General features: G+C 38.6%; 1 protein-coding gene across 4 annotated transcripts in view; it reads right to left on the reverse strand.

The window, feature by feature from the left end:
* RNF130 (ring finger protein 130) overlaps positions 1-13,091 on the reverse strand; it is a 49,523-nt gene that overhangs the window by 22,598 nt on the left and 13,834 nt on the right. For all 4 annotated transcript variants that reach the window (XM_030284282.4, XM_041719006.2, XM_002195593.6 and 1 more), the window contains exon 3: positions 2,038-2,288. In XM_030284282.4, the coding sequence (XP_030140142.1) occupies positions 2,038-2,288 (251 nt within the window). The remainder of the gene's footprint in view (positions 1-2,037; positions 2,289-13,091) is intronic.

Consider the following 13,091-nt stretch of genomic DNA (forward strand, 5'->3'; position numbering starts at 1 on the left):
GTAGATAACCATTGCATAACCAAAAGTATGATTACTAAGAGAGGAACGAGGCTGAAATGGCATTTATCTTAAATGCTCAACTCCAACAGCTAAGTAAATGTGGGTAGTATCTATATTTCCTTCTACTGCATGTGATTGTATATGCACTACAAGAAATTTTAAAGATTATTTTCCCATTGAAAGCATAATACTTCAGCAGAACTCTCCCAACATATTGAAGTTCTTTTACGTAAATAGATTTGCTAAATAATAACTTCAATCTCTTCCGTTTAAGAGGTCAACCTCTTCCATTTTCTAATTTTAACAAATACTCTTTCATGCTAACACTGGAAATGCTCAGGATTTGCTATTTTGCTAAGTTAGGGCACAGGCACATGGCATATTCTTGCTTTTAAAACCCACAACTGTCTGGATGGAAAAGGTCAGTTCCACATGCAAAAGAGTTTCACACCTCCGGTGGAAGCGCGCAAGAATAACGATGTGAAATACCAATATCTACTTGTGTTATCTACAAAACACAGCAAGTTTTTGATGGCTTTGATTTAAAAACCAGAAAAGCTTGTGCCTTGACATAACTTAAAAACAAGATCATAGCCTAAACCAAGGCTATTTCATCACTAACAGTACAGTCTTTGTGAAAGCTCTCAAAGCTCTTTAAAAATAAGCTGTAGCTGTCGCCACCTTCTTATTAAAGTTTAATAAGCTCAGCTTTTTAAACCACATAAAATTTTTATCAAGTTTCTCCTGACCTTTGTAAAAATCTAAAGAAAGAAAAAAGGTCATAAAAGCCCTTTCCCAATGGAGCAACCATTTTGAAACGTGGACATTTGGAAGGAGCCTAAAGCCATGTAGGGGATAGAGAAGGCACAATTTAGTATTCCACAGACATTCATTAAGTTACAGTTATATTTAAACTTTCACCATCCCAAGGGACCACACTAAGTACCGGCTCTAGTGTGGTCATTTAAGAATGACATCCTTAAAAAAATCTACAGGATGCCCATGGGAGCTGCAGTATCAGACACTATTTATAGTAACTGAAAAGGAAATCCTGTGTCATAGCTGAGGTTTTGTAAGTTTGAATTTATTTTACGTCTGACAGAACACCAAAAAACTGGCCCACAGTCAGCTGCTATGTATTAGCTGTAATTTGGGGGAAAGGGGTGACAGCAACTAGAGATCAGGAGGTTTCGAAGTTAGCCTTGACAGAGAGACAGGACAATGAGTGTACTGTGGATTTCCTGAGGTTTACTGATCCTTCTCAATAAAAGCCAAGGCACACTATGGAGGGTCATTAAGTCCACACTAGTAAAACATTTACTTCTAAAGTTTATCTGTGTTTGAGTTGACAACCTGATTTAGCCTAAATCTCTGAGTATGGCCATACATAACTCAGTTCTTAAACAAATTAAGAGTTGAAAAAGAATGTAAGAAAGGCATATTGGACAAAATTTTGGTTAAAATATATGACCAGGAGGATTAGGCACTCCTTACCAAGGGTGATCTTAAATAAAGTTGAAAGTTAACGCAGACCACTAAGCAGCTTTACACCTTAGTTTTCTTACCCTAACATTCATAACAGATTATGGTTTGGGAATACTTTTGTACAATTTCTGAATTACCTTAACTATTACAGAACATATCCTTAAGAGCATGGAGAGAATTTGTTAACATTTGCTCAGCGTTCCTCGACACTACACAAGCTGATTCACAATTCAACTTTCCTCCTCATTCCCAACATACATCCTGTATGTATTACTCAGCCAACACAGAATCCATCTTACTTTTGGACTTACACAAACCAAAACTCAAGTATTTTGCTTCAGTTCTATTCCTTCCCGTCATGTACAGGATCTATACCAGTGCTGCTCAGGATGAAAACACTTTGCTATATAAAAACCCTTTTCTGGCAACATGCTCTGCCTTGGAACAAAGAGGTTCTGAACACCAGTTTGATGGGCATTCCTTATTTTTTCCTCTGTTGATTATTGTATACAGAAATATTATCTCCATATCATAAGAGAAGAGACACCTTACCTGATTCCTGTCACGTGCACTTGTGTACCTGATCTTCTGGATGAAGTAAAATATTAACCATGCTGAAGAAATGATCATCAAAACAATGAATGATATTGACACAAAGACTAGAGAGCCCCGACTGAAGTTCTTTGGAGGAACACGGGACCCCACTGCTATGGCCATCAGGACAGAGATATTCTTTTCCAAGTAATTCAGGATCTCTTTAACCTTCGATTCTGTAATCATGACAGCAACAATGTCTCCAGTTCCTATAAAAAGGGGAAAAAAGTTTAATTTCTATTTAAAATTAACATGGCATGCTGCTCACAAGATTTTCCAAATGCAAAGCCATTTGACAACTCAGGAGGTTTTAATCTAAGCCATCTATGACACATGGAACATGCTACTGGGCATTCTACTCATGCCTTGTCCTTCAAACCCAGATTTTCAAATTAGGGCATTAACATTTGCCCTAAACTCTCTGCAGCTCCACACATACTAACAGATCTCTACTGCTGGTACACAGTACTTCCCACATTGTAATTACTGTGTGCAGTCTGAACAAGCTTTCAAAAGTACATTTGTTCCAGATCTGAAGTCGTGAATACCTAAACAGGCAACTCTCAGAAAAACATTTAGGAGATGAGTGAGAATATTGCTCGAGTGCCCTCAACATAGGCAGCGCTGTGGATGTTGCTGGGGAGAGTTATGCAAGTTCCCCTGCGTGGTTATGTAGCTGCAAAGTAGAAGAGAATTGAAAAAACTTGGCAGAAGTTTGCCTGCTGATTTTATCACCCATACAAAGACACGCTTGATAGGATCGCAAAGAGGCTGTCAGCTTCATCAGCTCCATTTTCAATGTGTAGCCCATCTGTTTTCATAGTGTCTTGCCTCTAGACTATTTCCTGTCCCAAAGGGAAAATTATTGGTACAGGGATAGCAACAAAACCATAAGCCTTGCTGAAAAAGAACAAAATCAGCTATAGAGCAGAGAGAGCACCTATGTTTAAAAGCAAAGACCTCATTAAAAAAAGAGGATCTTGAACACAGGGTTATTCTAAGTTAAAAGAAAGAAAAGTTTTAGAAAAACCAAAGCCAGAATGAAAAAAAAACCTTGTGAAGTTTCATTCGTATTCATCCAGACTTATTTGCTTCCAATACTAAAAACCCTTTCAAGACCTATTTTCAAAATGCTTGCAAAATCTGTTCATCTGCTTGCTCCATCTGCTTACTCCAACTCACATTCCCTCAGAGAGGAACTGCATAAGGCAAACGACTTCAGCACCAAAATTCTGTTTTTAAAGTGGATTTAAGCTACAGAGAACCTAGTGACAGTAGAGAACACGAGGTCCTATTTAATACAAGGCATTTGTTCAAAGTCTTTTAATCACAATCTAATTTTTAAGAAGCTACTGTATCCACAAAATGATGTTCACAAGCCAAAAGAGCAGCACCTTTGAAACTCTGGGCACAGTAACTCAGGGTGACAGCTACATAATCTTCCAAAATGGGGACTTATCATAGAGTTGTGCAAGAGCCTTAAATGTTCCCTTGTTACTCTTTGAATTCACCATGCTAAATAGTAGTATTTACAGTCACTATCATCAGTTTTCCTATTAAGTTCACTAACATTAGTGATGTGGATTGTGCTGACAGAACTACTTAAAAGAATCAAAACTGATAATCTCAGAAATTAAAATTTTCATAATAATTGGAAAAAAACATTCCACAGCCCTCAAATTGCTTTCCTCAAGAAATGTCAACTTTTCTTTATTTAAAATTGAAATGGCAAAGTCATTCAGGCCTTGTCCTGCTAACATGGGACTGAGTAGGAAAAGAAAGTTCAGTGTTTCCTTCTGAGTATTTTTGAAATAGTGTCACGGTAATTCAAAAGCTTTGAATAGCAATGAAAACACAACACAATGTATTTAATCTCTAGTATAGCACAGAATCACACAAGATCAACTTTAATCCAGCTCTCAAGAGAACCTTCAGTACCAAGTTTGGTTTAATGCAAAAATAACCAAGATATTTAATAGACAGCAAATGTCAGAGTAAAAGTCCATCACTAGCTTTATTTTCATGGACATCTACCCAGATTCCTATTTGTCCAGTTGGGAAGATAGTTCCTGCCCAGACTTGCATTTTACAGCACAAGAGATACCCTTTCTGCACGACCCTGTATTTAGATTCAGCACATGCTCCTACAACCCCAAATCCCTGCAGTTCAGATAGTGCAAGATCAATCAAGAGTAGATAATTTATATTGCTTGGTATTTTCCCCAGACTTCACTTCTGCTCTTCATATCTAGTTCAGACAGGGAAGAAAAGCAGGGAAGGGTACAGGAAGACTGTATTCCCCAGAGCACACGTTCTGCTAAGCTTCCCCAGTAGGAATTTATTTGCACTGAGAAATTATGTTAGTATCAAAATATCAAGCTAAAGCACTCAGTGTAATAGTCTAACATGATTTATAGTTATCTGCAAAGCAAAGACGACAAAGATCTTCTGATACTAGTCCAGTTCTATCTGAATCCAAAGCTGAAGCCTCTACCTATTCCCTGCTGCCCAGGGAATGTGACAAAGCTGACAATCTGTCACGCGTTTTATATAAAGCCCAGCACAATGGGAACCTCTGGCATCACTGCAAAGTGATTTGCATTCCAAATGACTCAACTGGGAACAGCCAAAGTGCTACTGCTGCTTCTGACCCCGCCAGAGCCAAGGAGAACTGCAGAAAAGAAAAATAAATTATGTCTGTTTAACATACTGAAACTCAGTGGAAACTGGGACTTGGTTCATCCGTAATTTTGTCAGGGGCATCACCCTAAATAATTTTAGCAAGAACTCCCTGTTTGAGAACAATTGGGGGCAGGAGGAGACAGTGACTCATTTATTTTAAGCACCTTGAAACCTTGTATTTCTGAAACTTTAGCAGAAAAAAATCCTCAGGTGAAGACAGAAAGACTGTTTGTGAAACTCAGAATATGGTCTTACTCCATGATCTTACGAAAAGCAATATTCTCCTCAGCCAAGAACACAGTGTCCAGAGAAAAGAATCTGGATTGCTTACTAAAGCCAATGAACTACACATGGAACCACAGATGACAAGCTAGGACAGACGGTAGGCATAAGATAAATATTGATGTCTGTAAACATAAATCATTTAATTGCTATCATCCAAGCCCAGGCAGCTCTTTCTAGCTTGCAATTTTACCATGCGCGTGTTTAATTAGGATAGTTATACAACTCTGTGTATGAAAAGGGATAAAGTTGTGACTAATCATTAAATCTGTGTAATGTTACATTGTGAAAGCAGAAGACAGAAGAAATTAAGAGCTTAGAAGACAGTAAAAACAAAACTATGGGATAAACAGCAACATCTAGGAGTTTCCTGTAGAGCTCATAAGGAAACTGCTTTGCTCTCTCACTGACCTACTCACATCCTCTAGCAATTCTAAAAGAGCATGCTCAAAATGTCAATAAAAAGTCATCTCAAAATAATGTTACAAGTGTCATCACAGGCAAATATTTGTGGTGCTTTTGTTGTGTTGGGATTTTTTGGTAGGCTTTTTTATCATCTTTGTTGTTGTTAATTCTTGACTATGAAATATTTATCTGAAGCTCAAAATATGGTTAACTATATCCAGGATACCAAGCTGAAGCTGAAGACAGGCATGGTGCAAAAAGCAGACTTCAGACACCTTCAACCCACCTAGCATCCACTGGAGGTTGCAGGGAAGGGCAGCCTGGCAAAATGCAACTGCAAATCAGGGCTGCAATGCTTCAACCACCTTCTTGCAGATGGGGAGGGAAAAACCTTAGATCCTACCTCGAGTGTGGAATGCGTCAGACCACCTGTAAGAGGTACTGAACTACTGTGATTTGATGCAACAAGGTTTGCAGAGAACTGAGAATTAAGTCAGATACTCATAACAAAAGTTGGCGATCTGCTAATGGCTAATATTTTAAGCTAAAGTCCTTGCAATAAGTCTCTGATAGTGGCTGCTGATGCTGCAGACACAGCCTGAAGCACACAGACTGCACTCATCTCCTACTTGTGAAAGAATATTGTCCTCTCTTTAAATAGCAGAGAAAATTTAACTGCAACTGAGTCCTTTCATCACTTCTTTCTGAAAAGCCTAAACATAGCACATTTACCTGAATTATTTTGCTGGTGAAAATTTCAGAGTACTTCCGTAGAAAACACAAATTCCCCATTCCCTGATAAAGGTAAAGACTGGTCCAGGTAGTCACTTAAAAGATGGATTCGGACAGTGAAATACCACTGCCTTTCTGAGTGCAGCAATAAGATCATCATCATGATAATGTAATTGGAAATAAAGCTGTCCGTCCTCAAAAGCCAGACTTCCCTATTATTCTATTAAAATCCTGTAGCTGTGTGCTAAGCATTTCTGAATGCATTATATCAGAAATAAAAAGACAGCAACACCTACTATTCAGTACCCAGGAAAGGGATCAGTCCTATTACTGTGAGCGACAGATTTCTTGGAATAATATCAACTAACAGTGAAACCACTCCAACAGAATTTGGGATCCCAGAAAATGACAAAGAAAGCAGGAAAGCAATAATGAAAGCTATGGCTGTATATGAAATTTTGAGTTCTATGAAACACCAGAAGTTATCTGAGCTGCATGAGGGCAGAGGTGAAAGCAAGGCTCTCCTCTACAAGGGAAGAGATTCAGCCACAGAGGATATAATCCATGGAACCCATGAGGTAAAGGATAATAGAAAGGCATACTGACCTGTATGCAAAGCTGTGCTGCTAGAAAAAGTAGGCTTGGGGAGAATTGTTTTAAAATAAAAATTCCATAGCACAACAGTGGGGAAACCCACACATTTATCAGGTACCTTAACATTTTTGTCTGATGCAAAAGAAAGAAATTCATTGTGAAGAATAACTCCTACATTCTAAACAGGTTTATAGGAAAGCAGACATCAAGAGGACGAGCCTTGGCATATCTTCAGAGTCATTAAAACCGGTCTAGCTGCACATATTTTTATTTTGATCTAATCAGAAAGTAAACAAGAGCACATACAAGCTGTCAACACATGAGCAATCTCAAGAGTAGAATATGTTGTTTGAGATGTCCCAAATCAAATACTTCTGAAAACAGAAGAAGACCATAATATTTGACAGCTATTGCATTCTAAACAAGACAAGAATTTAATGCCAAGAATATACATTAATTTTAAAATGAGACTAGCAGCATTTTAAAACATTTCTCTTCCTGTTGCCTTAATAATATTGCAAATGTTGAATTATTCCCTGTATGTAAACATTTAGTTTAGGATGCCTATTTTATGTAGTGTCAGACACCAGAACAGATTTTACAAAACTACCATGAAAAAAATCATGAAGGGCAGCAGCATATGAAACTATTACCCAAAAGTCAGGCTTTCAAAGGGTGCCTCAATTAAATACAACCAGTGGAACAACCTTCTATTCCAAAACACTGAGTAGGTATTTTCAGAAATCATAAGTGTCTTTGCTGCACGAACCTATGCAAAACAACCTAAATAAAAAAGTTTCTGAAATTAAAACTTGAATTCTCTCTACTCAAGAGGACAAAGAAGTAGGTATTTCAAGTTCAGTAAGGAAAAGGCTCCTATAAAAATACTGTTAATGTGAATCTGAAGAACACTCAAAACTCTTCTTTGTAGCAAAAAGAGCTTCAACAGATTTCACTCTGTCAGGTAAAGAGAGGGTCCTGCTCTGTGCCCTCTAAACATGATTACACACTCTTCAGTGTTCTGTAATGTGCCAGGCACTGCTGTACTGCAGACATGATGGATCATCACAGAGTCCTGCTCCTTTAAGATGTGCAGGCATTGGTTGAAGCATATGATTAGAAAACCAGAAACAGCAAGAGCAGCTTTTCAAAGATGGGTGTGACACAATTAAATTCAAAACAAATATTAAAGCTTAATCAGATTCTTGTTGTACTAGTCTGTAGCACATTAAGTTCATAAGCAATACACAATATATTTATAAGCCCATCCTCCTTCATTAAACAAGAAACAATTCCTCAGTATAATGTCCTTGCTGTATTTTTGATCAGCTTTATAATCTACTCTGACCAAGAGCTCCTAAAAGGAGAATCAAATAGCAAAATCAATTGAGAAAATGGGCTGTATTTAGATGACAACTGCTGACACATTATTTCATAATCCAATTGCCCTATTCTGACACTCAGGGAAATGTTTCTTAAGGAGGAATTTGCATGCAATCAAAACAGGTAGTCACAGCCACATCCTGATTCATTCACAAGTCCAAATCCTGACGATACATGTGAGCTGGGGAGCTACGCCCCTGGATTTCCTCAGGCTTGTCAAGGTCAAGCTGGCTCCCTCCTCCACCCAACCCACTCCAGAAAACCAAAGCTCACAGTCTCTCCAAGATCCAACACAACATCAGTATGTACAAAAGGCGTTGGGCTTTGGCTTCTCTGCAGATCATTTCCTCCTCACCCAAGGAGCTCCTCCTAACTTCCATCCCAAGTCATATGATACTAAGCAATGCTAGAAAAATTAAGATCCTCTATAAAGCTCCAAGATGCACCCACCTCTTTACTGTTAGAGAAGCTCAAGTTCCTGAATCTCTGCCCAGTCTTTAAATATGTTACTTCAATGCTTTTGATGGGCAGCAGGAGGACAGACCCATGGCTGGGCCAAGAAGGGAGAGACTTTATAAATCCTTGGAATTTGAACTGCAGCAGAGTTCCCCTAGAATAGTAGGGACATTGGGTTCAGGGACTTGGGGCTTCTTGTGCTCCCTTCCTCTGAATCACCTTGATAATTCCACATATATCACACATTCCATTTCTGTGGAAGGAGTTTATCTTCTGGGAATTACATTTTTTATATATATATATATTGTGCATGTGACCTTTTGGGTTTTTTACACTAGGAAAAACCAAGCCTAGACACAAGAAAAGCAGACAGATGTTGCACTGACTTTACAGACATTTCACACTCTCTTAGCAATGCTTCTCTACATCTGCTTTCACTACAGTTTCATCTTTTTTAAAAGAAACAGACATTCCACCTAAATAATGCCAGAAGAATAAAAAAAGCTTGGCACAAAGAAATGCATTACTTGATCATCTCCTTTCCACAATCCGTGCAGAGATTTTTTTTTTTATTTTACTCACATTTTTACATGGCATTTAACCATGTTTATAGCAAGTAAACTGATTTGCAGTCTCTTTCAAGGCATAAATGCTTGTATTGTTAAGGTATTAGTATGCTAACAAAGTAAACCAAATTTTATATTCAAACCTTGAACAAATGCAAATTAATAAAAAGCTGAAGGATCACTTTAAGTTTTGACTAGGGAAACGGGGTTATTCTAACACATTACACACCACTGAAAAAAACTGTCACAGCTGAACACATTTCTGAAATATCTATGTCTGCCTATCTTCAGAAGGTATTTTTGCTGATTTGAAAACAGCTTTTCTTCACTTTTATACTTCTGAACAATGTCCAAAACCTGTTACAGTGTTACATTCTTGATTCCTCAATAATATTAACACAGTGTAGACCTCACTGACCCATTCAATGTAAGACACACTTGGATTTTGATAATTGTCTCTTGTATTCCACAGGTGCTAGCAGGTGGCTTACATTTCGCCATTTCTGGATAGCAGTTTGTATTCCCATTAATGGATAGTGCAGCTTAAAAACTCGGGGATTTCTAAAAAAGGGCAATTTGTCATGCTCATGTATTTTCTTCTGTAGACTTCTCAATCTGGACATGGACAGTCATTCCAAAAAAAATCAGCAAAGTACCAAAGAGAAATGGCAAGACAGCCTTACCCACGGACACCACAAAATACTTTGAGAGATTTATAAATAGCATATTCATAGATTAATATCATAAATTTGGTTGTCCTGAGACCATAGATATGGGGAATTACTCTGCTACTGGAGCTCAGACTTTGGATAAGAAGAAGAATGTAATTACTTACAGTCACTAACAGTCCCACGGGCCTTTTCACAGTCACAGAACTAATTACCCTTTCAGCTGGCTGAGTTAAAATGAGCCGGACTGTTGTGGATGAGGCATGTATGACACAGAAACACTGGCAAGCAGCTCTGCAAGGCACCAAGGCTATGATGGCTCTGTAAAGAGGTTTCCCTCGGTTGCCTTGAAGAGACAAGTGCTTCCGTATCGTCCAGAATCAGCACACCAAACACTCCTCTCCACGTCTCTAAGTGCCAGACACCTCCATCTACTGTGTGACAGATTTTCCTGATTGATACACCTCCAAGGAATGCAGTGGGAAAGAGGATCAACAATAAAACAGTTGACACTCATCCTCCATATTTTCAATTAGCAAACATAAACAAAAAATGATCAAATATATGTAAACAATGCTTAGATTGTTAATTACTTTGCCTTTTATAAAGGCTTCAGCTTTAATGACTCAGCTCTTTCATTTTCACTAATAGTCTAAGATAAATTACTAATAATACACTTTAATAATAATATTGTAATATACAATGAAATTAGTTTGGACCTGTGGACTAAAAGTAGGTCTCAGTAATCCAGGGTAAGTGGTGCAGTGGATTTGTGTAGAGCTAAAATATTATTCAGCGCACATTTGTGCAAGGTAGTCTGCACTGCACCCTGCCAGAGCTTCCAAGCATCAGTTCAGCTGAGTTACATAAAGAGACATTTGTGAGAAAAAGGCAAGCAGCAGAGTTAAGAGATGAGGTGCACAGGGATCACTGCCACAGCAGAGGACAGTGGCACCTCGACTGCCGGTTCTATTGTACCCGCTCGGAATGAGGGCAAGAACGTGGAGTAGCCATTAGGTGGCAACAACTTCAAATTGCTTCCTGTCCCTCCTGCCTCTGACCCACTGACCTAAAACAATCCACAGAACATACAGGCAGATTTAGCACAGTTCAAAGACAGTACAGCCCTTGCTTCCCATGCCAGTGTGCTTTTAAAATGAACAGAGGGCCATGAAAAATCCTTCCCTTGGAAGGAACCTGTTTCTAGGGCCCATGTTGGACAGCTCTTGTGCAGTGCCATGGCAGGGGAACATCACCTGTGCACATCATGGAACAGAAACACCTTCCTCCAGAAAATTAATGAGGTGTTTCTTTAGAAGAGCAATGAAGACTGATCCTGATGACATGTCTGCATCTTGGTTCAAAAGACCTTAAAAGATTTACCTGTATCATGTCGGAACCCCCGGCCTGGCTCAGGGGTTCTGTGTGGTGGTAAAGACTCTCCTCCAACCCGTGCTTCCAAAGAAAAACTCTGCAGCCTCTTGTTGTTCGGTCTCAAGGCAGTTTATTGCTAGTTATCTAAAAGATTGTCTTCGTGGGCTGCAGCTGTTTGGTCAGCAGCCCAGGCAGAGACACACACACTCCTGACACCCTCTCTGTTTGGTGTCTTCATCTTCTCTCCCCTTGCCCAGGGCTGCTCCTATCTTTTATATGATATATTACGGGTTACATGTTTACAGTTTTCCCCCAATACTTACTACCTATGTTACAATGTGCTTTTCTACTCGAAACCAATCCACAAGTGCCAGCATGACCAAGAACATGGAGGTAAGGAAGAAGGAGGAAGAACAGGATCGGCGCACTTTCCTTCATCTTAGAACTTCTGACCCCCCTGTACAAAGTAAAAACCCCCCTGTACAGGTGCTAAAACCCCCCTGTCCAATACTAAAATATTTTCCCCTCTACTTTGTAACTACTTCTACTATACTATCTAACCCTTTGTGACTGCTTGTTCCACCTTCAAAGTTGGTAACACATTCCATGGCTCAAACTCAAAATCACAGCTGTTTCCAGCTGACTGCCAGGGTCTAAAATGCTTCTGACCAAGGCCTGGAACCTCCAAAAATGTCTGAGGGCCATTTTGGGTTCCAACAGTATCGGGTACATGTTCTAAAAAACAGTGTTATATTAGAAGCTGTTTATATATTTCAGGAAAAATTTTAAATGCTGATAAACCACGGTTACCAGAATCCAGCAACCTCATTTTGACAATGCCTTTTATATGTGTTTCTCTTTTTCTGTCTATATTTTTTCCATAAATTCTTAGTATGAAATTTGAACTTTAGAGGCTTGTTTGGCATACATTCTTCCCTATAAATCAAAATAAAAGTCTAGATTTTAAGACAGAAATTCAGTATCATAAAACCATAGAATGGCTTGGAAGGGACCTTAAAAATTACCCAGTTCCAACCTTCCCAGATTTAACTATTTTGTACTTAACAGGATTGTCTCCACCACACACAAACAAAAGAAAATTGAAATCTTAAAATGTTATTTAACCTGAATCTTCTTCCTTTTCCCATAACTGCTTATAAAAGAGACAGCTAATACATATTTTCTTCACCACACAGGCTCTTTTTTACATTACACAGTATCAGTTTTGCTTTAACAGAAGCAGCAAGCAAAACCACTCATAAAACTGCCTTCCTGCCAGTGACATCATAGTCTAACATAACCTATGCTGGGAAAGGTGTCCTTTGCTTAGGCTGATAGAAGACATCTACAGGATTGTGCAAAATAAGTATACACTGACATATACAAGGATACGCACAAAGAAAAGAAAACAATTTGCAAATAACATCAACAGAAGTACAGGTATTTATAAAAAAAAAAAAAGCTGACCAATTCTTGAAGGTCATTACACACTTTAAAACTCAAAGGTGAAAATGAAGGGGCAGAGACTTGGTGGACTATGACACAAGAGAAAGCAAATTCTGCTATTAGCAGCAGAAACTGTTCATTTGACACAGAGATGATAGACTGATTCCAGAGTGACAGTTGTTATGCAGCCACCAGAAGGAACTGCCATTCTGCTAAGTAACATTTTGAGTATGAACAAATTTCCATAAGAATAAAAGTTTCAAATGTGTATTCAAGCATAAAATAGCTTGGATAAAATATTAATCCTACAGGTGAAAAGTGCTTCCTAAGCTCTTTTCACAGGGAATCACCTCTCTGCAGGTGGGCAACATACAAAAATCTCTGTAATGTGTTATTTATTTTTACTACAGACACTGTCTAAGCA

This window comes from Taeniopygia guttata, chromosome 13, assembly GCF_048771995.1.
Source record: "Taeniopygia guttata chromosome 13, bTaeGut7.mat, whole genome shotgun sequence".
Classification (NCBI taxonomy): domain Eukaryota; kingdom Metazoa; phylum Chordata; class Aves; order Passeriformes; family Estrildidae; genus Taeniopygia; species Taeniopygia guttata.